Source organism: Diceros bicornis, chromosome 13 (genome assembly GCF_020826845.1).
Source record: "Diceros bicornis minor isolate mBicDic1 chromosome 13, mDicBic1.mat.cur, whole genome shotgun sequence".
NCBI classification, from domain to species: domain Eukaryota; kingdom Metazoa; phylum Chordata; class Mammalia; order Perissodactyla; family Rhinocerotidae; genus Diceros; species Diceros bicornis.
The window spans coordinates 13,936,950-13,963,497 of NC_080752.1; the positions used below are offsets into that span (position 1 = coordinate 13,936,950).

Genomic DNA, 26,548 nt, shown 5'->3' on the forward strand with positions numbered 1-26,548 from the left:
TACAGAAAACTTTGCAATCTGTAAAGAGCTACATGAATGCATATGATAATGATGTTGTGAGCAGATGGTACAGAAAAGATAAATGTAAGACCAGCAAACCAGCAAACAAGTAATAATTAATTAAAAATTAGGTCACAAAACAGCAGAGAAGCAAAAGAACTTTCACCAAGTATCTTTCCTTATGTTAAGAGGAAGTCTAATTTTGTTTTTAAGGCTTGATACATCTACAAGAAGAAAACATACCACCCACAAGTACAACCATCAGAACTGCTCAGTAAATACTAAGTAATACAGATATTTAAACAAAATAAAATCCCGGGATGTACTGGGATAAATTGAAAGTGAGGATCAAGTTTATACAGAAGCTTATTTACCAACAGTTAGTTTTAGAAACACCATAATGCTAGTAGTAATAGGTACTATTTGTTGACTGTATATTTATATGAGGCACTTTACACACATAGCTCATTTGATCCCTACAACTTCATGAACTAGTAATCATCACTCCCTTTCCATGGACAAGGAAATAGAGGCCCCAAGAGGTGGTGCGACTTTCGCAAGGTCGTACAGAGCAAAGGAGGTGGGGTAGAAATACAAAGCCGAAGTTCATTCAAAAAGAGCAAGTAATGTTGCTCCCCAGATGTTGCCACCTCATGAACACTTCTCCTTGTAAGTCACATCGTTTCCTCTGAGCGTAACCATGCTATCGTTACAGTTCATCCTTCTGGTCAACACCGACTTCCTCATTTCCACCCAGAAATGCTCTTGCAGCATCATCTTCCTTCATCTGCCTGTCAGTTCCCGCTTCCTCAGCAGAATCCTTTTCACTTCCTTCTTCTTCAATTCCCCAGATGTCATCTTCCCTTTCCTCCTCCTTTGCCTTTTTCTTCTTGGCCTCTTCTTCCTGTTTTCTTTTTTCCATTTCTTCGTACACTTCTCTCCATTGCTTCTCTACATCCTGTTAGAATGTGGAATTTCAAAATAATTTACAGATGGTACAAACAAAGTCAACCCACTTTAGAAACGTCTGGCATCTTCCCACACTCTTAAAGATTTCTGGGATGGTGTTTATTTACATACAAATTTTCAGTATGTGTGGGGTGGAGAGAAGTGTGTGTGTGTAATTTGTTCATAAATAAAATTGCTTCTGATTCAACAAACATTTACTGAATGCCTAGAGCATTGCTAAGCATGGTGCGTGACGATCTACACACATTACTTCTACTCCTCACAGCAATATATGAGGTAGGTGTTACTAGTCCCACTTTCTAGATGAGGGATCTGAGGTTTGGACTGATTAAATGACTTGCCCAAGATATATAGCTAGTGAGTGGTAGAACTAGGATTAGAAACTGGGTTTACTGGCTCTGAGTTTGGCCCTCTTTCTGCTACACCACAGTAATACAGTCTTTAGGGAACTCTTTCAATTTGCTTTTGAACTGTGACCATTACAAACTTGTATTAAGTCAAAAATGGGACTCCTTCTGCGTTCTCTAATGTGTTCATCCAGATCCCAGAATTTGATCCCTAGAGCCATCTTCATAGATTTTTCTATTCAGAGGGGCCTTAAAAAAAGGATACCATCAAAACCCGTCTAAGACTTTAATCCTCACCTAGAGAATCTAGGCCAAGTGGTCTTTTACCCAGTCTTGGGGGACAAAGCTAGATTGAGAACCTACATGCCCAGTAGGCTGGGGCCTTCTAGAATCCTGCTGGGAGCATCTTCCCACATTATTAGGGGAAGAAAATCTCTCTTTCGATCAGACCTTCATTTTCTTCTGCCTGGAAAGCACTGGCTACAATTAACACCTCTATTTCTTCACTTCCCTCTCACTGCTCTACTCCCTGATCTGTTTCTACCCTCCATTCTTTACCAAAACTGCTCTTGCTAAAGGTAACCAAAGACCACCAACTCCAACTCCTCAACTCCACACAGGCCTACAACAATCCATTAAACCTGTCTTGTTTTCATTAGACCTCAACCAACTCACGTCCTCACTTTTCTCCTTTATTTTTCTGTGATCACTCACTTGCATACATCTTCAACTCCCTTGCCCTTCCCTCCCTTAGTTGGGCAGACCTTCAACTCTGGTTAAATCCAACTCTCCATTGCCTGCACCTAAGCAGAGAAGATGGCTAGAGAAAACAAAAAACCAAACTGATTGTTCCCTTTTTAAACTCACTATAACTAAACTCAAGTGAGCCCTTACTGCTAGCCTGTGAGCCTGCTATATTTCTGTGGTTGATTCACTCTCCTTCTCCTTGGTTAACTATTTTTCACCTTCTTCTTCTCCTCAAACCTCCAACGCATTTTTCCCAATCTGATGCTAAGTTGTTGGCCTTACTTCCTATTCCACAATCAGAAGAAATTTTCCACATACTCTGCTGCAGCCGTGGAGGTAGGCCACTTGGATTTCCCTTGAAGAACTTGTCAGTCAGTTGTGAGGAGTGCCATGAGCTAATAGCCTATAGCTGCAACACCTGGGGATCCACCGCGGCATTTGAGCCCAGGACACGCTGTTCCAAAGCAGCCCCTAGCCAATGGCTGAGCATGGCGGGGGTTCTAGGGTCTGGCCATTTCCTACACAGTACTCTTCTATAGTCGATCTTTCCACTGGAGCCCTGTTGGGCTGGTGAGACTTTCTCACTGCACTCGGCCAGCAATTCCTACCCAATCCTCCTTCTTTCCCCCACTCTCCTTTCACAGGTGTCAGACTTGCCTGTCTATTCCTGCACCCTCTTACCCTTCTTCTTTCCCAGGCAATATCCCCAATAAATCTCCTAGATTTCTAACTCTATCTTGGTGTCTGCTTCCTAGAAAATGCAACTGACACATACTCCCACCACCACATCTACCCACCTACCTGTATTTATTCTCAGATAGTCATTCTTTCCTTTTGTGATTTCAGATGAAATATTTGTACTCCTATGGAAAACCAGCCCATCTTTTTGGGCAATACATCTCATCCACTGTCATAGTCTCAAGAACATTGCTCCAGAAATTCTCTTTCTCTCCTATATTCTCTCTCCCTTTATTGGATGATTTCCATTAGCATACAAGTAGGCAGGAAGATCTTCTATATATAAAAAAATCTTGACGCAACATTTCCCTTTACCTATCATCCCATTTTCTCTACATTTTTTATAGCAAAACTCCTCAAAAGACTACTCTATACTTGCTGTTTCTAGTTGTTCTCCTTCCATTCTTTCTCGAACCCTTTTTTGCCTATACCTCTCCACTGAAACTGCACTTGTCAGAGTCACCAATGAACTCCATGTTACTAAATTCAGTGGTCCATTCTCAGTCCTCATCTTTCTTGACCATTTGAGATAATTGATCTCTCCTTTTCCCCCTTAAACTACTTTCTTCACTTGGCCTACAGGATACTGCTCTGTCTTGGTTCTCTTCTATCTTGCTGGCTACTCTTTCTGTCTTCTTTGCTGGTTCTACTTTATCTCCCTGATCTCTAAATATTGGGGTGCCCCAAAGCTCATCCTTGAATCTCCTTTTTATATATTCCCACTCCTTAGGAGATATCATCCAGCTTCATGGGTATTATCTGTAGGCTGATGACTCCCAAATTTATATCTCTTATCCAGACTCATATCCAATTGCCTCCTTGACATTTGGATCTCTAATAATCATATCTGACTTAACGTTTAACTATTCTGTCATTTATTTCTGTCTCCATCCCCACCCTCAAATATGATTCTCCCTTGTTCTTGCCTATCTTGGTAACTCCATCCTTCTAGTCACTCAGTTCAAAAACCTTGGAGCCATCCTTGTTTACTCTTACTCTTGTTCCATATCTAATCCTAAATTCCATATTCCATATCTAATTACTTCTGTGAGTTTTGCCATCAAAATGGATCTAGAATCTGAGCATTTCTCTTTATCTCCGCTACCACCACTTACTTCTGCCTTTGTTCCACTACAGTCTTTTTTTATTCCTATGGTCTTTTGCAACACAACAGCCAGAGTAATATCTTATACTGTGAACCAGTTCATATCACTCCTTCACTAAAAATGGCTCCAATGGCTCCCATTTTACTCAGGGACATGGCCCCAACTACTCTCCTTCTCTCTCACTCAGCTCTAGTTACACTGGCCTTCTTACTCTTTCTTGAACAAGCAAGTTATGCTTCTATTTCAAGGACTTTGCATTTGCTGTTCTCTCTACCTAGAAGGCCTTTCTTCTTCAGATATCTGCATGGCTTGCTCCTTACTTCCTCCAAGACTCTTAAATGTTACTTACTCAACGAAGCCTCCCCTGACCACTCCTGATCACAGCCCTCTGTATTGCTTTATTGTTCCCCATAGTTTGTCTCACCATCTCACTGTATATATTTACTTCTTTATATGTTTCTTGTTAGTGTCCCCTAACTGAATATAAGTCCCACGAAGGCAGAAACTTCTCTATTTCACTGATATCTCCCCAGCAACTATAATAGTGCTTTGAATAGGTACTCAACAGCTGTTTGTCAAGTGAATGTCTGGTTTAATAATAATAGGTACCATGTATTGAGCAGTTACTATATGCCAGGAACTTACAAGACAGTTGCTATCATCATTCCCAATTTATAGATGACAAAACTGAAGATCAGAGAAGTTAAATAACTTGCCCAGGATCATACAGCTAGTAAGTGATGGAGCCTGGATTTGAACGCAAGCAATCTAACTCTAAAACTCACACTCTTAACCAATATGTAACATTGCCTCAACAAAACAATATTAGATGATAACCCCAAAGTAAGAGCAATACAAAACCAGACTAAAAAGTATAAGAAAGTCTAATAATTTTTTATTTTTTCCATGATGACTACTTCAATGTTTCTTTGGAAATATTGAGTATCAAAGTTCTCTCAAAAAATTTTTTTTGGTGCCTGTGCTTTGCTGGTGCTCTAAACACAAGCTTAGTCTGCCTATTGGGTAATCCAGTACTGGCCACAAACCTGCTTGAATGGACCTTCCTGCAGAACCAGGAAGTCTGGATGGAGGGTGTCACCATCATGAAGCCAGTGGACCGATTATCACTCCACTCACAAAACAGTTCTAGGAGAGCAGGGAAGCTGGTAAACAGCACTAACACCTTCCTGCTTTCTCCAAGCCATCCATCAGAAATGGGTTCAGTGGCTCCTTTCAAGATCACCACACGGTGAGCAGGGAGTGTGACACAGAAGGAGCATCAGTTCTAACTCAACAAGTTAAAGGCTGCATGTGACCTTGGGCAGCTTATATATACTGTCCATATCTATCTCGGTTCCTATATCTGAAAAACAGGAATTATAGTGTCTGTCTTGCTGGGTTGTTTTAAGGGCTAAGTGGGATAACTTTTGGAAAATGCTCAGAGAGTCAAGTACCAAGTTGTAGATGTCCAGTGAATATGAGTTCCTTCCCCCACCCCTCAGGGCCATGTGACCAGCAAGTGAGACAATGACTATGAGGCTGATTTTTAAAATGCAAAGAACAGTATACAACTGAGGAGTTAGACTCCTGGAATTCAGAGTGGGAGAATATCTTACTTTTCTTATTCCCCAGGTCTTATTTCCAACCTCTTCAGCAAACTCTTCATCAGTTGTAAGAAGGAAATTGTCAAAGATGCTGCCTGATTTCACCTGTTGAAACGAAAACAAGGGGATTAGAACTAGGGCGCAGGGCTTAAAAAATCACCTGGGGGCCTTGCTAAATGCAGAGTCTCAGGCCACGGGCCCAGAGATTTTCATCAATAACTGAGGTGGAGTGAGGGAATACAAAGGTGATTAATAATACAGAGGATCCAGAAGGCTGTACCACCATAGCTGATCCACTCTAGAAAGAAGTTAATTTACTGTTTCCCAAGGTTCTGTGCTCCTCAAGCCTCTGACCACTATTTTAGAGGGTTGTGAAGAAATTTTCAGCACTCTGCTAGGCTCCAAATTGCTATCCACTGGCTGTTGCCCCAGCTCAGATTGACAGCACCTACCTCTGATCCACTTATAGATGCCCTTTTTAAGGTTTCCTCCTTAATATAATCAAAAAAAGTAAAACATAGAGAAAAGAAAAGGTTTGACAAGAAATGTGAGCACAATTTAGACTGTCTACCATATTTCTCTATTTTCTTAAAATTACATATTTAGTATTTACAATTAAGGGAAAAGATGAATTAAGTCAATGGTATATAACAATCTCAGTGTTTGTTGATTTAATGAAAAAGGAACAGAATAGAAAGAGCACAAGTCATGGAGTCAAACAGACCAGCTCAACCACATACTAGCTGTGTGACTTTAGGCAAGTTACTCAACTCCTCTGAGCCTATTTCCTCATAAAGTAAAGTATTGAAAATAATAACTCCCTTGCAGTGTTGTCATGAGAATTAGAAATAATATATATATCGAAAGCACAGTGTCTGGCAGATAACAGTCACTGAATAGGTGGTAATAATTATTATCATAACTTTTCAGTATCTGGATATGTTGCAAAAAGGAAGGTCATTCTGTATTTTTTTACTTTAGCAGTATGTTAAATGAGTCATCAAGCTAATTGTGCGGGAGCACTGGTGTGACCAAGAGAAAATTTGCAGCATGAGTTATCATGTGTCCTTCCTCCAGGGTTTGAAAAAAGTTTTGTTTTGTTTTTTTAAATAAGAAAAACTTTTATTTGGCTTACATCATCCCACCAACCCTGCTTCCAACAGAAAAATAAATTACAAAATAGCCACTTTGAATAGAGACCGTTATTTTGCTCTGAGCCATTTTTTAAATCAGTTTTAATAATCCCTTGTGCAACTGAAAAAAAAATTTTTTTGTGGAAGATTGGCCCTGAGCTAACATCTGTTGCCAATCTTCCTCTTTTTCTTTTTTCTCCCCAAAGCCCCAGTACCTAGTTGTAGGTCCTTCTAGTTCTTCTGTGTGGGACGCCACCTCAGCATGGCTTGATGAGTCGTGAGTATGTCCGCCCCCAGGATCTGAACTGGCGAACCCGGGCAGCCGAAGCGGCATGCGCGAACTTAACTACTACGCTACCGGGCCAGCCCCCTAAAATATTTTTTTACCGGTGTGTTTTTTTTTTTTTCCTTTTGAGTTGTCAGCAGTCTTGGTTCGAGAACTGCTCATTTGTTGGCTCTTCCATTTTCCCTACTCCCATGAGAAATGTTCCTAGTCTCCCCTGTTCCCTTCAGTGCCCTCTTGTCCCCATTCCCCTTACACTACACTCTCGGCTCTGCCTCCAACTAAGAATCCGGATGTGAGGGCCAGTCCTGCCTCCTAAAACTTTCTAGTGGAGTGACCTCAGTCTACTGACATCCTTTCTCTGCTCCATGTTTTCATCTGGAAAATGGAAGAAATTATACCTTCCCTGCTTTCTTCATACAATTCTCAGAAGAAAAGAACATATGAGAAAGAGCTTTGTTAGACTGTAAAGCCTAAAAAGTTAATTCACTGCAAGTTACCTAGTTTCCTATGCTATCCCACTTGAATCATAAAATGGAAAGAGGATAGGTTTGGGGACTTATTAGCTATGGGATGTTGACAAGTCAAGTCACCTCTCTGAGCCCTCGGCTTATTCCTGAGTAAAACGGAGGTGGTAAGTCCTACCCTCCCAGCCTCGCAGAGCTGTGACATAGACCATATGACTTAAGGGATGTCACTGTGCTTTGTATATGGCAAGGATATACTCATTGCATTTTGTGTCACTATTCCTTCAAAGATCAAAAGGAGTCCCAAAGGTAAGAAAAATAATTTTCTTTGTTCCCTGCCATCTCCTCCCAGCCTCTGTTCTGACGAAAGAATGCAATCACTTCTGCTCAAGCAAAATAAAAAAATAAAGGCAAAGGGATTGAGTATGGAGGTGTCAGAACAGAGGGGAGTATGGAGGGGTCAGGGACTAGGCAGGAAAGTTAATCAGCTTACTAGGTTGGGACCGAGCGGGGACCTGAATGGCAAATGCGCTCTGAGCATCTGACGGCCGGAAACCGAGTTGGGGCGGGGCAGGTGAGGGAATTCCCGCCCATCTCCACGCTGAGAGTCACTAGGCTCTTCCGATAAGGCGCAGGGACCCTGCTGTGGTGAATTGGCTGTGCCTGGTTGGCTGAGTGGGGAGGGTGGAGTAGGCCCTATGAGTGCCAGACCCAATTAGAACTTAGAAGGAAAGAGATGCTTGCAAAGGTGATGTCAGCATTGTGCAGAACTGTGTCACAAGAAAAAAAAGGTAAGGAGATAACTGCTGGAGTTTTAGAAACATGGTCTCTCAGGCTTCATCCCAGACCTGCTGGATCAGAATCTGCATTTTAATAAGATTTCGGAGGGATTCATAAGCATGTTAAAGTTTGAGAAGCATTCTCTTCAGCATGGTGTAAATTCTCAAATAAAAAGGTTTGCCTGCTTGGAGAGGTTAAGAGACCTGAGAGCAATTAGTGCCAGAAGAATTTTTACATTTTGCAGATGAACAAAGATACAGTTTAAAATGTGTAAATTAATGTTTTCAGTGAAAAAAAAAAAGCCCAATGCATTTTAAGGAAACAATTAGATTAGGCATATTAATGACCACATATTTTTACGAGATGTAGAAAGTTCCAATTATTTATTAACAAGGGACAAATGAAGAAAAAAGAGGTAACACTGGGAACTTGTGCAAACTGTATCCACATTCTTCAGATAAGAAAGGAAGGAAAGAAGGACATATGTCCCTTCCTCCCTTCCTTCCTTCCTTCCTTCTCTCTCTCGACCCCCTACTATGCAGGTGGTAATTTGCATACCTCATATTCTTGCACTCCTGTGCTGGTCTCACTGAGCCAGAAAACCAAGAAAGTGGAAATAAACAAAGTGGAAAATAAATAAATAAACCCAAAACCTTCAAATAGGGAATGTCTGTCCTAGAGACCTTTGGTGGCCCTGAACTGTTGAAATCACTGGTCAGAGACAGCGATTTCCCTGGCCATGGGACCTTCCAGGATACACCCAAGGACTAGTGGCTATGATTTCTGGAGTCTCTATTGTATAGTGGGGGGGCAGTCATTAAAGCAAGGACTTTAGAGGCTGACAGACCTACGTTTGAACCGTGTCTCTACCATGTATTACCTGTGTGCTCTTGGGCACATCACTTGACATTTCTGAGTCTCAATTCTCTCAAATGTAAAATGGGGTAATAATAAGGGATAATAATACTTACTTTCCAGAGTTTTGAGGATTAAGGGAGGTAATATAGGCCAGGCCAGTGTTTAACAAAAGTGAGTGCCCTTCCTCTCCAAGGGAATTCTTTCGAGACTACTTAGATTGTGGTCTCCAAGGCCTTTACTCTGGGGCCTGCTCTTGAGGTGCTTTCTTTTCTCCTGAGTGGGGGAAGTGTCCTCCCATCTTCAATAACAGGTTTCAGGGAAGAGAGAGATGGAGATAACAACTCTCCAAAGGCCTGAGTCTCTGAACCCTCCTCTTTCCCTTCCAATCAGAGCCTGGAAAAATGACTGGCAGAGAGAGGGAGGCTAGGTCAGGACTTGTCATGGCTGTGACAATCACCCCAACATCTGTCTGGGGATTTTAATACATCAAGGTTTTACCACATTTCTGATTCTTCTTTATCCCCAGAACCACCCCCAATAATCATGTAGGACCAGCAGAGGCCATATAAAGTACTAGAACCCCAAACCCAGCATCAGAAAGACCTACACTCAAACCCCAGCTTTTCTGCTTATCAGATGTACGTCTTTAGGCAAATTATTTAACTTTTCTGAACCTCAGTTTTCACATTTAGAAATAGGAGATTTCATAGTCAGAATTAAATGGCATATGCAAAGTCTCTAATAGAGTGCTTGTTACATGCACTCTATAATAGCTAAAATGTGAGCTATTATAATTACCAGGATGAATATAATTAGCCCCATTTTTTTGTGTTTCTTTTTTTACTTACCATATCAAAGTTTTCCATGTTTCTCATAATTTCATAATTATGCTCTTTTTAAAATTGAGATATAATTGATATATAACATCATATGAGCTTCGGGTATACAACATAATGATTCGATATTTGAATACATTGCAAAATAATCACCACAATAAGTCTAGTTAACATCCGTCACGATGCATAGTTACAAAATTTTTAGCCCCATTTTAAAGATGAGCAATTTGAGGCTTAGAAAGATCAAGACGCATTCAAGTCTTGTAATTTCCAGCCTGGAGCTCTTTCCAGCTTGTGGAAACTTTAGAGGGACTGTTGATCAGTGGCTCTGAGCCCAGAGAGCTTTACCTGCCAAAGGTCCAGGCCAAGAACACCGATGTTATAATAGTGACAAATGGTGGGGTCGGGCTTATATTTAGGGTTGTCTATTTCTGGATGAATCCATTCCCCCTGGTAATTGGGATTGTCGATGATCCGAGGTTTCCATTGTCCCTAAGCAAAGAACCAAAGAGTGAATGTGGCATTAGTATTTTTCCATTCTTCTGACCTCATGCAATCAGAAAGACCAATCAATTTATAAGGACAGTTGTGTATTAGGCATAAGGATTTAGAGCAGGATTCCTGGAGCTTCTTTCCCATTCTTTGAGCAAATGCACAAGACTCTTCCAAGTTCCCCTTTCTACTCAGAGGGAGCTGAACAAGGTTGCAGAGACCCATTTTGAGCCTGGCCCCATCTCTCGACATAAGTTTATTCACGATGTTAAGAAAATGTAGCTTCACAGGTAATATCATCAAAGGACTCTGGCACTTGGGGCCATTCTCTTCCTGATGTGTAGCATAGAAAACTGTGGCCAAATAGAATCAGGCATCCTGGGCCGGCCCTGTGGCTTGGTGGTTAAGTGCGCGCGCTGCAATGCTGGTGGCCCGGGTTCGGATCCCGGGTACGCATCGAGGCACCACTTCTCCGTCCATCCTGAGGCCGAGTCTCACATACAGCAACTAGAAGGATGTGCAGCTATGACATACAACTATCTACTGGGGCTTTGGGGGGGAAAAATAAAATAAATAAAATCTTTAAAAAAAAGAATCAGGCATCCTTCAGTCATTTTATCTCTGGACCGCTTGATAGCTGATTCCTTTAGTTCCCTCTTGCTTCTGACAAGAGGTCAGGAGTTTGCCCTTAAAAAGAAGCTCCCCCTCCCCCCAACACTTTTGGCTCATTCATGTCCTACCCTTTCCCTTTCTGGACCACTTCTGAGACTTTCAGTTCCTGACCCCAGACCCATTGCCTGTTTTGACCATGTTCCTTTGGCTGCTTTCCACCACTCTGGACAGACCTCAGGATTTCAGAGTTTCTTTTTTGTAAATTAAAATTTACATTTCTTCTGTCTTATTTCTCACACTCGTTGGAAGGAAAGACCCCCTCACCTTATAATTCAGGTTTGGTATCAGGCGCCCTTCCCATTCCCCATCCATCGCCTCATTCCAGTCATCTGGCTTCTCGGCATCTGGGTCTGGGATGTACTCAAAGTCCTCCCAGTCCTAAAACAAAACATTCCTCCATGAGGACAGATGTGTGGGCTGGGATGAAACTGGGGTCCTTAGTACAGTGAGGCTGGACCTGGCTCCCTACCCCACCACCCTCCTGTCCTTACCCCTATAAAAGCCCAGCCCATGACTCTAAATAAACCCAATACAGGAGAGAAAAAGCCTTCAAGCAACTCTAGCGTACTTTAAGCTCAAATAAGATGAGAATTTCCCTTGTCTCTGACCCTATCCCTTCCCCAATCATGTGCCCCTGTTGTCAGAACAGATCTTCTAGCCTGGGTCTCTCTTCCTGAAGACTTCTCTTGGTGACCTTCCCTGTACTCCAGGATGCTCCCAGACCTCTATCAGTCCTCCCTTATGCCCTAGGTTCCTTCTATTTCCCAAGATAGAGCTCCAAGTCACAAACAGCTTACCCCAACTTGCACATTTCTTTGGCTGTGGAGCCTCCAAAGTTTTGCTCTGTCTACCTGGCAGTTTACCTTGGTGCTAACCATTTGCCCAGACTGACTGAATGAAGGCTTCAATGCCAAGCCCACTAGACTCAATCATTAAGCGGCATGGCAACTGGGAAAAGTTCCCTGCTTCCTGGGCTGTCTCAGCTGCTTCGTGATTCCTGAGCCATAACAGTCAGCATCCTATCCTGGGGGCTATGATAGCCCTCCCACCTGTCTGACTAGTTTCCATCTTCTCCAGGTCCACTCAGCAGGGAGCGTAGAGGCCTACATCCTCTCCCTCCTCCTCCAGGCCTTGAGCCAGTCCTGACTATATCAGGTACATGGTCCTCACCAGGAGAGAGGGTCTGTGGTTAGTCTTGCTGTCCCTGAGCCTGCCTGCTGGGCCTAGAAGAAACCTATCCCTTAATTTTCCTACGGTGCCGACGGCCCAGACACTGCCTGATCATCTGCCTTAATTCCCTGACTACAACTCCCTCCCCCTGGGATCGGAGCCCTTTGCTGAATCTCCCTATACGTGGCTGGGCCACTGCCCACCTCTCTGCAGGCCTCTCCTTGGGCACTGCATTCCAGCTGCTGGGTCCCATGCTTCCCTTGCTTAACCCCGAGCATCTTCTCTGCATGAGGCTGAATCTGCTCTGACCTGTGGAGTAGCAACATAGCAGGCGAGGCCCTCCATGACCTGGCTCCAACAGACCTTCCCAATCTCATCTCCCACCACTCTCCGCCTTGAACTTTATGCTCCCAAAATACTAGACTGCTGCTTTCAGTTCTTCTTTTGTGTGTGTGTGTGAGGAAGATTAGCCCTGAGCTAACACCTGTTGCCAATCCTCCTCTTTTTTTTTTTTTTTGCTGAGGAAGATTGGCCCTGGGCTAACATCCGTGCCCATCTTCCGCTACCTTATATGGGATGCCTGCCACAGAGCAGCTTGATAAGCGGTGCATAGGTTCATGCCCGGGATCCGAACCTGCGAACCCCGGGCTGCCAAAAGTGGAGTGCGTGAACTGAACCACTACATCCCCGGGCCGGCTCCTGCTTTCAGCTCTTTATACAACCATGTTACTTTCCACCCGACTGTAGTGCCTTTGCTCCTGCTGTTCTCTAGGTCTGACATGTCTTCTCTTCAACCCAACTCCCCACTTCTTTTGCTCTAGTGAATCACTGTTTGAAATTCAGTGTATTATTAACATATAAATGCCATATATTAAGGACTTACTATATACGAGGCACTATATTATGTATATTAGCTCATTTAATGTTCACAACAACCTTCGCACATAGGTATTATAATAATCTCTGTTTGTGAAATTGACTTTCACAGCAGTCATGTTCCTTGCCCAAGGTCTAACTGTTAGTAGGTTGGCATCTCATAGTTAGTAAATGGTGGAGCTTAGATTCAAACTTGCATCTGTCTGACCCCAGAGTCTGTGTTTCCAACCTCTAGGGTAATCTAATCACTCAAGCATTGCCTTCCCAGACCACCACCTGCACCCCAACTCAGGCTGGGTTAGGAGCCTCTTTTGGGCTCCCACAGGATTTGGCTTCCCTGACTCAAGAATTTTCAATCCGTAGATTGTCCTAGTCCTAGCTGTATCCGGTACAGATTTCCAGCGAATGATAATGAATCAATGAATATACTCCACACACTCCCCACATCAATAAATTTGGAATCAGAGAGATCCAGGTTCAAAAGTTGGTTCTAACGTATGCGTGCCTGGGCAAGTCACTTCATTTTCTAAGTGTCAGTTTCCTTAACCCTAACATAGACATTATAGCACACTGGTCACAGAGGCTGCCAGAAGGATTAAGAAATCCTCAACAAATGCGAGTTGCTTCCCTCTTCCATCCAGGTCTCTTTGGATACCAATATTTAGCTTGAGGGATTGATGCCCCCAGTTTCTGCACCATTGTTCCCAGCCTCCTTTACCCAACCCCACAGCTGAGGTCTCCTCCTGCTTCCCAGCCAAACACCTTCTGACCTCAGGTTTCTTATCTTCAGGATCCTCTATTTGCAGACGTTCATCCCATTTCCTTGGTTTCCGGGCATAGGGATCTTTTATCTTCCTGGGAGGCAAGAAGTCCCAGTCGTCCTCCAGACCCCCAGCTGCTACTTGCTGGTTGTCAATTTTGACCTCATAAGTAGCATTGGGGCGAATGATTAGAGTGTACAGGTGAGTGTCTTTACTGATCTAGAAGGAGAATGGGGAATATTTCAGTTCCATATTGGACATCTTTATACCTCAAGCATTAAATGCACCACCTAAAACAGACACAGCTCCTGAATGCCAGCCCCACATATTCACAAACACACTTTACCACATCTCTCATCCCATTTCTCTGGTTAACCCAATAGAGACCCTGGGTCTCATTCTCCTAGTACACACTCCTCTGGTCTCCCCTAGCTCCCGTGCTTCCCTCCATCACAGCTCTGGTCATTCTCTGATCTTCTCCATCTTTCTGTCTGTCCCATTAGACTGTGAGCTTCTCAATGGCAGGGGTCTGTCTGATTCATCTGGTGTATCCGCAACTTCAAACACAAGTCCTACCCCAGAGGAGGATCTCAGGGAGCCCCTACGTGTACTACCCCTGTACAGTCCTGCTAGGGAAGGCCTTGGGCCTGAACACAGGTTCTACAATGACCCAGGACCCATGGGCTTCTCTAGACTCAGTCTCTGCCTCTCCCCTGTGCTCTAGCTGTGCCAAACTTCTTGCAGTGCTACCTTTTCTCAAGTGTCCTTGACTTTTCACATGTGATTACCTCTTCTAGGAATTCAGTCTTCCATAAAATTGTCACACTCCTTCACAAGATCAATTCATGCTCATCTTTCAAAGCTCAGCTCATCTTTCAAAGGGGGAAACCTCTAAGAAGCATTTCCTAAGCCTCCAGGTCAGGTAGGGGGCCTGCTCTGTGCTCTCAGACACTACTCATACCAGATAGTTATTCTTCTCTGCTTGACTCTTACTTTCACTGGACTGTGAGTCCTGTGAGGTCAGGGGCCACGTCTGGCTCGCTCTATCCCTAGCCCAAGGCCCAGCACAGAGTTAGCATTTGGTGAACGCCTATTGAGTTGCTGATGAAATCCAGCTATTATCCTTCAGTCAACCTAGATCTCTCTAACCTGATGTTACTAAGATAAACCCGCCCCCCATTTCTAAGCCCAGCACTCCCCACCTCTCCAATTTCTTCCACAATCTAGCAGTGGGGAACTGGGCCATGCCAAGCATTGATCCAATAGAGGACCTTATATGACTCCCTAGGTTTCCAGATCAACTGCTCCTATGTGAACTCCTGTAATTTACAGCATTTCTCTAGGTCTACTTCCTAATCTGTAAAATGGAGATGATAGAATTTAATTTATAGGGTTTTTGTAAGAATTAAATGAGATAACATATACAACATGCTTACCCTTCCCCCAGGCTGGGAACCAGCCCACACACTCACCCTGCACTTGATGGTCTTGTTGTTCTCATGGTATTTCCCTTGGTGACGAAGGATGACCTGTACTTTGTTGTTGCCAAAGCCACAGATGTCAGGGCCTGCAAATTAAATGCCAGTGCATGATTTCACATCACTTTTAGGCAGTTTGCCTGGTCTGAGGCCAAGACACATACAGGCTGTGTGTTTATCAGGGTCTCAGCAGGAAACAGGTAATAGATTCAAATTTAGGATTATTTGAGGAGAATTTAATAAAAGGACTATTTACAACAGTAGGAGCAGAACATTGAGAAAATATAAAGAATTTTCCTATGCTCTGGGCTAGCCACAGTAGGGCTGTTCCCATGCCTAGGCCTGAAGGAGCAGCAAGAAGGAGTTACCAGAGCCCAGAAGAAGAAGTCCTGTGGAGAGGGCAGCCAGGAGAGAAGCTGTGAATTTCAGTCAAGAGACACAACCCACTTTCCTCCCTCTGATCTCCTGCTAGGGCTCCCACTGACCAAACTCAACCAGAAGCCCCTCCTGTGCCAGGCACCTTATACCATGTCATTTAATTCTCACAACAAGTAGGTGTTACAGTCTTCACTTTTAGCTGGGAAAATAGTGGCTCAGAAAAGTTAAGCAATTTGTCCAAGGTCAAGCAGCTAGTAAGTAGCATTACTGGGCTTCAAACCCAAGCTTACCTAGAAACAGAGCCTGGGGCTCTTTCTGCTTTGTGAAAACTTTTAGGGAACTGTTGATCAGTGTTTCTGAGCCCAGAGAACTTAACCTGACAAAGGTCCGAGAACAAGTTTTAACCTAGTTTTCAACCCATCTCCCATATTATTGCCCTCTGACTATTCTAAACACACACACACACACACACACACACACACACACACACACGATGTGCTCTACCACACTGGTCTTATCATTTTTCTACTTGCATTTTATTTATTTATTTATTTATTTATTTGTGAGGAAGATTGGCCCTGAGCTAACGTCTGCCAATCCTTCTCTTTTTTTTTGCTGAGGAAGACTGGCCCTGGGCTAACATCCGTGTCCATCTTCCTCTACTTTATATGGGATGCTGCCACAGCATGGCTTGACAAGTGGTGCATCAGTGTGCACCCGGGATCCCAACTGGCGGACCCTGGGCCGCCACAGCGGAGCACGTGCACTTACCAGCTTGTGCCACTGGGCTGGCCCCTCTACTTGCATTTAAATTTCATGTCACTGAGCTTTTGCACACACTGTTTCCTCTGCCCTCATTACATTTCCTCCATCTCCTGCCTATTAAAATCTGACTCATTCTTCAAAGAACAATTAATACCTCCTCCTAAAAGCCCCCAGTTGGACTAAGTCATGCCATCTTTTGTGATCTCATAGCACCTCAACAATACCTTTTTAAAATATGCCTTTTATTCTGCCTTTTAAAAAAATCACTGGGGCTGGCCCCATGGCGTAGCGGTTAAGTGCACACGCTCCGCTTCGGCGGCCCGGGGTTCGAAGTTTCGGATCCCGGGCGCACACCGATGCACCGCTTATCAAGCCATGCTGTGGCGGCGTCCCATATAAAGTGGAGGAAGATGGGCACGGATGTTAGCTCAGGGCCAGTCTTCCTCAGCAAAAAGAGGATGATTGGCATGGATGTTAGCTCAGGGCTGATCTTCCTCACAAAAAATAAAATAAAATAAAAATAAAAAAATTATTTACATCCCTGTGTCCCCACCAAACAGAAGGCTAAAGGGTGGAGTAGAAAAAAGCACAGGCTTTAAAGCCAGGCAGATTAGGTTCTAATTCTGGCTTCCCACTTCCTCACCTTGGGCAAATTTCTTGCCTCTGTTTCCTCATCTGTAAAATGGAGATGATAACAGCTCGAACTTGGGTTGTTTGAGCATATATAAATAATATTCACATGAAAAGAAAAAAAATCACATTTAAAAAACATTATTTCCAATTTTTCTACTACAACCACTCCCTGTGAGAAGGGTGGGATTCTGAAAAAAAATAGAGATGGGCAAAGACACACATTTTAAATACCCAGAGTGCTATATTGCTCTACATAAGAAAGAGATCGAAAAATAAGAAAGAAAGAGAGTTGAGGGAGAGGGGATGTGGACAGAAAAAGGGCAAAGAGACTGAGGAGGAGGATTTTGGCAAGGGCTTGAAAAAAGAGATCTGAAGCTCCCTGGGGGAAAAAAAGAAATGTTTAGAGAGAATTTTAAGGAAATTTTGCTGTATGACGTGTAATGTAACCATTTCCTCCAACTTTGCACAAAAATGTTTGGTGAAATCCACATTCTTCATCAGTGCTTTGGGAGATGGATTAGTTGTTGTTGTTTGTTGTTTTTTTAATATCAACCACGTTGAAACTGGACTGGAGTTTGGGGCTAAGTAAGATCTGGACTGCCCCAGGGTTGAGGTTACAAATGCAACACTCTGGACTCATTACAGATACTTGACAGAGGTCATTTCCCTGACCTTCTGTGGGTAGGAACCTCTTTCAGAGCTCAAAGCCTTAGTGTAGGAGGTACCTTTGAGAGAGTCTACACAGTTTATGATCCCCTTCTCCTTTTCTGAGAACTGGAGAATGTCTCTCTGACTGTAGACTTGTCAATACCATGTGACTCTACACCTCTTTGGTCTATTTATACTAACATTTAGGTTTAGAGTTGCTTTTTTCAGGTCTTTGAAGAGTCTTACTACATAGGGAAGTGGATTAGAAATTTCGTGTTCCGGATCCATCTGAGCCTTTTCAACAAATCCAGTGGCCCTCATTAAGACCTCATGGGGCTGACAGCGACTGCTATCAGAGCTTACCAAACATGATGTAATACTCGGATTCTGAATGCATATCTTCCTGGTTCAGGGTGTCAGGAAAGAGCTTCACATACCCGCCACCACAATCAATGCCTTGCTCGTGTTTTACTGAAAACTGAACCACCAAGGTCTCGTTCTCATTGCTGAATGGCTTAAACCTGGTGGAGAGGGCATAAAACTTGGCATCTTCGCTGGTCTGGAGACCTAGGAGCAGACAGCACAGAGTCTTTAGGCTTAAATACCCAAAGGGCAGCCAGAGAGACACAGCGTTTGGTCGCACTGGTGCTTTCTTACACACCTATTGAGTGCCAGGTACTGTTCTGGTTGCTTTACACACATTATCTTATTCAAGCCTCAGAGCAACCCTGCAAAATGGGTATTATCTCCACTTTACAAGTTAGGAGTCTGAGTCATCGGGAGGTAAAGTGACACGCCTAGGGCCATACTGCTAGTAAGGAACTAAACTGGGATTTTTAAGCCATGTTTGTCTAATTCTTTCTTTCCTCTATGCCATACGGCCTCTGACTTTCAAGAGATACTTGAATATCATTCTTCAGCTTTACAAAACAAGGCCCTGTTTCTTCTGAGACCCCCTGGGTGGCCAGAATCAGGTTCTGCCATGCACAACTGCTGTGGTAGGAAGAGGCTCAGCACTGCCTCTTAGAACAAACAATAACCATTGCTAATATTTATTGAACACTTCCTCTTTACCAAGCAATATGTTTCTTTCATATGTATTACTGCACTTAATCCTCATAATAACCCGCATGAGGTGGGCTCTACTACTATCCCCACTTTATCATGAAGTCATTGAGGCTATGTCACTTGCCCAGGATCACACAACCAGTCTAATTCTAGAGCCCCTACCCTAAGATTTTCCTCCTCCTCCAGAGAATATCAGAGCTGTAAGGGATCTCAGAGCCTTTCCAGTCTAACTACATTACTTTATAGATGAGGAAACCAAGCCCCAGAGAGGGAACGTTACTTATCCAAGATCATACAATCACAAATGACAGAAATATAAGCCAAGTCCCCTGACTTCCAGGCTAGTGGTCTTTCCATTATTCTATGCTGCTACCCAGCTAACTGGTTATGGCTCTGACTGTTGCTTTAACTCTCTGAGCCTCAGTTTCCTCATCAGCAAAATGTGGATAATTCTTCCTACCTCATAGGGTTCCCATGAAAGTCAAATGGGTATGAGATGTGAGAAGCACTTTGTAAACTGTCAACATAAAATGGAAGAGGCTATCGTTATTCATGCTCTGTGAGGGTCCTTTCTTCATGATCCCACAGCACTCTGTACTTCCCTGGGTCATGCTAGGTTGCAAATAGATTTATCTCGTCTCTTTGAATAATTTTTAAGCTCCTGAAGAGCAGGGGCGTCTTTATATTCCCAGCATCTAAGACAATGTCTGACACAGAGGAAATGCTGAATAAGTATGTGTTAAATTACACAAAAGGATCACAAGTCCTGATTCAGATGTCTCTTGAGCATTTATTGCATACCAAGCTCTGTGCTAAGCACTTTCATGTCTGATATTGCATTAGGAGCTGTCTGCATTTTAAAGAGTATCCTTACTTCCCCAAAGACCTCAAGTGAGGCTAGAGTAGCCAGAGAAGACTTTAAGGAAGAGGAAGTGAGCATAAGGGAAAGAGCACTGAACCGTGGGCAGAAGACCAGGCTTTGAATCTCTGCTCTACCAAACCTTGCTATGTAGCCCCATGTAATCTCCCCTCTTTCTGAGCCTCATTTGTACACAAGAGCCCTCCTCGACAATCAGGGGGAACCTAATGAACCTAAGTGGGATGAGATGTGAGGAGCAACAACCAAGAAATCAAACTGAGAGGAGATGGGTGGCTGTGTAGACTGCTCTAAGAGCCACCAAGAAGCAGACATCCCACGGGTCACTCAGTCTCCACTTCTCTCTCTGCTGGAAACAATTTTCCAGAGTGGATTTAAATAAGATTTTAAATGCTCAAGCCAGTTCGCAATTCTCTCCTTTTATAAACATGAAAATGAGATTCATAACAGTAGCCAGGAGAGAAAAGATGGGAAATCACTCCAGGGGACAATCAATGAATTCTATTTATAGGACAAAAGCTTTCTCAGACAAAAACCCCTTGCCTGCAGACCTTGTCCTCAGAGCTCCCCCTTCCCTCATAATATTATTTGGCTCATATAGCAGCTCTAATGATCATGGCAGGTGATGATTATTATTTCCATCTAATATCAAGGCTCAGAGAATTGAAGAGACTTGCCCAAATTATGCAGCCAGCAAGTCACGGGTGTTAGCCCTAGATCTGTCTGCTCCACTTTCCATTGTACCAAGCTGCTCCAGGGCAGAGCAACATTTGGAGGTTATACAATGCTCTTCCCTGTTTCAAGTGCAGTGTTATATAAAAAATTCTAAGCTTGAGGAAAGCAATATAGTCCACTGGTAATGAATACAGTCCTGGAGTCAGACTTAGAATCAGATCTCAGCTCTGCCTCTTGCCAGCTGTTTATATAGCCGTAGGCAAATTACCCAACCTCTCTGAGACCCCTCTACAAAACTGAGAACATAATAGTAACCATCTCATAAAGTTTTTAGGAAAATTAATGAGGATAATGTGTCTAAGGCTTAAGTTTTAAATACCTCTCACTCAATAAATGGACACTATTATTTTTGTGGAGAGTTCATCCTTCTCCATTACCATTTTTTTACTTCTAAGAAAAAAATGAATTGGTAATCATGCATAAAAACAATTGTATGAAAGTTAGAATTTTCCCAGTCAATTAGTATATTTCTGAATTCCAGTATTTACCTTTATCTTTTTCTTTGTCTCCATAAAATTTGCCTGCAGTGAGCTGAAATTTACCATAATCCGGCCTATGTTTAGATTCCACCCAACGTTTTTTCCATCCATCTACGGGGTAAAGAAGAAAAAAAGCAACACATAGAAATAATTTTTGTTTTCTTAAGGACAATAAGATGCAGCTAAGGCTGACCAAGACTTATGGGAACAGTAAGGGAATATCGGGATAACTCCGATATTCCTGAAATCCCCCTCACTATCTGATGCCTGAATGCCACCATTTGTGTGCTACCACATGGAGTGGCTCAACTACCAAATAGTTGAGCCACTTATACATTAATGTTCCACTCCAGTCTCCTCTATGAGAGTTAGGTCCTGAACCACCATGGGAATGTATGGTTGAAAGGCATGGGACATTCTCATAAAAGTAGGTGGAAAATATGTTCGTGGGGACTAAGCCATTGTACATATTTATGTTAGTAAAATAAAATAATAAAATCAGCTCACCAAGTAAAGAGATTAGCAATACTATTTTATCCTTCTTGAATTAGTAATGATGATATTGAACAATCAATTTCCATTTACCCTTTTTTATTGCTTAAACTTTTTAGACTCTCCCTTGCAGTTTCAAGGAGATGCTGATAAATTTGTTTTGCTTTGGCATAGATGGCATGTAGACAAAGAGGCATTCTTTTTGGGACCTGGCACTCCACCCAAACATTCAATGCCTTTCTGATTTTATGCCTCAGAGTTGCTGACTCCCATTTCCTGGGCCCGCTATGGTCTCAGAGTCACAGGGCAACTTGGCAGCTTGAGAAGGAAGAGGCCTTAGAGGTAGCCCCTATTTCATCTCCTCCCTGCAGCTGAATGGATATTTCTCAAATCCCACTATCCAATATCTAGGGTTATCTTAGCTCTGCCCATGAAAACCCCACATCAACATACATCCGATAAGACCACCCTGAGCTGGCTCTGTCAGCTCCTGTCACTCAAGTCTAATGACTCAACTACCTCCCCTCAGGAGGCCCAGAAGGTGCGCTTGCTTCCTATGGACTTCCCTTGTCTCTCCCAAGATCTCAGTGTTGGAAAGGCCAGGAAGTCTTAGTGACCACCTCACCCATAACTCCTGAGGGAGGGGCCCCAAGAGGTTCTTTCTGCCTAAAGTTGCTGTGGCTTGAATGAAGTGGATCCTGCTTCCCTGACCACAGTTGACTCAGTGAATAATAAGGATTGATGCCAAAGTGGAAAGATTTGTTATTATACATTAGGCCCCTGTATGACTAAAATTTCGCCTCGTTTACTCCCATGGACAATGTTATGAGATAGGTATCATTAGTTCCATTTTGCATCTAGTGAATGGTGGATTTGAGATTTGAACCCAATTTCTGTCTGATTTCAAACACTGCCTTTCCTCTGGAAGAAGAGGAAGATACAGGGAAAAGTGCTATGAAGAAAAAACGTTGTATAATCACAGTAATAGCTACTGTTTAGCAACTGTATGTCAGGCATTGTACCGCATACTTTACATGCATTATCTCATTGTGTTCTCATAATAGCTCTGTGATGAAAGTCTTATTTTTTTCCTCCACTCAAAAAATGAGGAAAGTGAAGCTCAGAAATTTGTCCAAGAGCCCAGTTTGTAGGTAAGTGTGTAAGCCAGGCTCAGACCCAGGCCTATCCAACAGCAAAATCTGTACTTTTAACCCTTATACTACATGGCTTCCCATGAGGTTATGTGCATGAAAATCCCTTTATAACCTAAAGAGTACGCAGCAAATGCAACAGTCAATCATAGTACTTTACAGTTTGTAATTAACAAAGTTATTTGTGTATAATTTGAGTAATGTCTGTCTTCTCCACCAGATTATAAGTTCCATAACTATTTTACTTACCGTTGTGTCCCCTGTATCTAGCATAGAGTAAATCACCAAAAATATTTGTTGCATGATTAAATAAATGCATGATCATGACTTTTGCCTATGCCATAAGATTCTCAGCCTTGCAAATGGATTGATTCATTTCTTAATCCATTTGGCAAATGTTAATTGAGCCTAACAAGCACGTAGAAAGCCAACAACTTTGACCTTGAACTTTATGGTTGGAGACTTTAGAACAGAACTCAGAACTTCTTATCACTAATTATTTTTCTGGGTGAACAGTATTGATACATATCAAACTTGACACAATTTGAGATGTCCAAAATAAGGAGCTTTTCTTGTTAGGAGAATAATGTCACATGGCTAATCAAGTCCCACTTTAATGTTTTATACTTTTCCTCTTAACATTGTATCATCTTAACATCATACAAGGCTCCAGCCAGCATGACCCTTGGTGGTCATTTAATCTGACCTCCTCATATTACAGATAGAGAAATTGAAGCCCAGAGAAGGAAAAGACTTGCTCATGGACACAGAACTGTCAGTTGCAGAGCTGAGACCAGAACCCAGTTCTTCTGCACCCTGGCTCTGGGCTTATTATTCTTTCATTCAACAAGTATTTCTTGAGCATTCACTCTGTGCCAGGCACCAGGTGCACAGACATGAATCTGACAAGGTCCCTTCAGGGACATACGGACTTCAGGGAGCTCAGAGTGTGGTGGAAGAGACCGACAAGTAAATTATCACAATACAGTGTGGTAAGGGCAGTGATAGAAAGAAGCACAGGGCAATGAAATTCACTTACTGGCCTCCAGAGTCAGGATAGATTTCAGAGAAGGCAAGCCTGAAGAAGTAAGAATTGAAAAGGCAGAAAAGATGAAGAATGGCTGTTCCAAACAGAATGACTTGCATAAGCAAAGGCCCCGAGGCATGAAACAGCCTGGTGTTAAAAGGGAAATACAAGCAGTACTGTATTGTACAGGGGAGAGGAGAAGAGAGGAGACGGGCCAGCTCAAGGAAAGCTCTTACTAATTGAGAGCAAGAGAGCATTGTATTAACCAAGGTTGGATATTACTATCGTTTTTCCTCTGCTAAATCTTTCCTTCAAATTGGTCAAATATCTGTATGTCCCCAGAGATCCATCCAACAAAAAGTAACAGGTATTTGGGAGCTGGCACATCTAGTTGATAAATGTACATAATCACAACCAAGTCTCTAAAGATACAGAACCAAGGGGGCCACATAACCATGATTCCTCCGTCAAATGGACTTATCTCCACATTGCACCTCCCAGGATGTCTGGCTTATAACCAAAAGACTGGGCTAGGGACTCATCTCTGCCACCAGCTTCAGCAGTATCTTTAGCCTCTCTGAGACTCAGTTTCTTCATCTCTAGAAACACATAGATACAGAGAACAGATTGGTGGTTACCAGAGGGGAAGGGGGGTGGGGGGAGGATGAAAGGGGTAAAGGGGACGTTTGTACGGTGACTGATGGCAGCTAGATTTTTGGTGGTGAACATGATGTAGTCTATACAGAAATCAAAATATAATGACAGGGCCTGCGCCATGGCTTAGCGGTTAAGTGTGCGCGCTCCGCTGCTGGCGGCCCGGGTTCGGATCCCGGGCGAGCACTGACGCACCGCTTCTCCGGCCATGCTGAGGCCGTGTCCCACATACAGCAACTAGAAGAATGTGCAGCTATGACGTACAACTATCTACTGGGGCTTTGGGGGAAAAAATAAATAAATAAATAAAATTATACAAAATATGACGACATATACCGAAATTTATATAATGTTATAAACCAACGTTCCCTCAATTAAAAAAAGTAAAAAAAAAAAAAAAAAGGCGGGGGGGGGTTACCTAAATCATAGAGTTTCTGGGAGAATTAAATGAAATAGCTTGTAACACAGTGTCAGGCACATTGCAAGTGCTCAATAAATAGTACTGGAAGCTGGATCTGTATATATGCGTATGCATATGCAAAGATACATAACATCAAAGGTAAAGAGAGAGAAATATTTTTAGCTTTGAAGGTAAAAGTTGTCCCTTCTCTAGCACCTAGTCTGAGCCTAGGACAGACTAGGACTTTTAGAAAATGCTTGCATAATTAGATGAAAATACATATTTGCTGCATTTATTCAACATCATAAGATTGTATTCTGCTAAAGAGAATTTGCTAGATAAACTAAAGCTTATCTCTTCCAGTGCCAACCTTTTGTCTACCATTTTCAATGGAAAATTTCTGTAGACATTATAAAAGAGCCTGACCTCTTATATAGAGAATTCTAAACAAAACATAAAGCTTCTTGAAGACTCAAGCTCTGTGTTAGGGTGGAATCTACAGGAGGTATGTGGGTTTCCTTTGAAATTTTTCTGTCTCCACCGTTCCTGTTCTGCTGTGAGCACTCACTTCTCTCTGAGGTCAATGTGCAATCTAGCAATCTGCTCAGCTCTCATGAGACCAGTGGATCTACGCCCCTGCTTACCTGCCTGCCAGCTTACCTGCCCACTTCCTTTCCTTACTTTCTGCCTGCCAGTCTATCTGCACGTCTGCCACATAGGTCAGAGTCACTCAAATATTTATCAACTGATAAAGAGCCTTGTTGGGTGGTGAACAGCACTGGGTAAGAATCTGAGCCTTCCCATCTATTTCTGTTTATGACTTGAGCCAATCACTTTTCTGAATCTGTGTTCTTACCTATAAATAAGAATTATAATTAAACTCTTTAAAGAAAGGAACACTGTAAACATAGACGGTGCTCAATAAATGTTCGTTGAATGGTAAATGGACATGAGGACCAAATTAATTAAGATAATAAAAATAACTATTTTTGCTGTCATTGAATGGGCAGCTCTGGTGGTTCCTCCATTCATTTTTAGGTGGTCATTTCTAATCAAGGAAGCAGATAGTCAAGTCTGCTAAGAAAGTGGGCATTAAAAAAGGAGCTTATATGTTTGAAGCAGAAGAGAATACAAGTCAACCACTTAAGTATTTACAGAGCACCTATACTCTGCCAGTGTGAGCGCTCAACGCCAGGGTACCAACAAGACGGAATTCCTCCAGCCCTCAAGCCCTTAAGGAGCTCACAGTCTGATGAGAGAGACAGGCAAATAAAGCGTCTGCTTTCTTATTTTACATTTCTTGATTTTTCAAAGTAAAATAATTTATTGTAGAACATCTAGAAAGCCCAGAGGAAGCAAATAAGCGGTAAAAATACCCATAATCAATCTCCCAGAGATGACCGTCATCAACATTTTGATATATTTTCCTCTAGCCTTTTTTTTCTGTATGTCAACAACGGCCCCTGCCCTCGCCTCCACATCCCTGCAGCCTCTGGAGAGATCCTTGCCATCAGTTTGTACTTGAGACCAGGAAAGGCCAGCTGGATCAGGCCTCTGTGGTTTGGGCATCTGTCCAGGGTGATTCTTCTCCAGGCCCAGCATGTCCAAGTATCCACGATTTGCAGCCGGTCCCAATTGCTTATCAATCAGAGGCCTGAGCAGCAGGCTGTTCCTCAGCCCTGCTGGGCTGTCCTCAGTGGGTCTGAGCCAGCTGGGCACAGAGGCCCTTTGTCTCAGAACATTTCTTCGGCCAAGTTTTCATGGTCAAGTCTGAGAGCTGACAGAATTAACATTCACACGCGTGCACGCACACACACATACCTTGTGACTCCTGCATCATTCAGCCCTTCATCTGAATTCTAGTTTCTTTCTGCCTGAGTTTGTACTTTTACAATGGCCACTGCCAGCAGGATTAGCCCTCCCC

The 26,548-nt window shown here is 42.9% G+C and overlaps 1 protein-coding gene across 1 annotated transcript; it reads right to left on the reverse strand.

Moving 5' to 3' along the window:
* LOC131413241 (calreticulin-like) lies at positions 1-24,167 on the reverse strand. Its single transcript, XM_058553854.1, has 9 exons — positions 24,065-24,167; positions 20,910-21,098; positions 18,105-18,308; positions 15,312-15,406; positions 13,849-14,058; positions 11,297-11,410; positions 10,217-10,360; positions 5,524-5,616; positions 1-958 (listed from the first exon to the last, which is right to left on the reverse strand). The coding sequence occupies exons 1-9, from the start codon at positions 24,165-24,167 to the stop codon at positions 710-712; spliced, it is 1,401 nt and encodes a 466-aa protein (XP_058409837.1). The 3' UTR covers positions 1-709.
* Between the last annotated feature and the right edge of the window lie 2,381 nt (positions 24,168-26,548).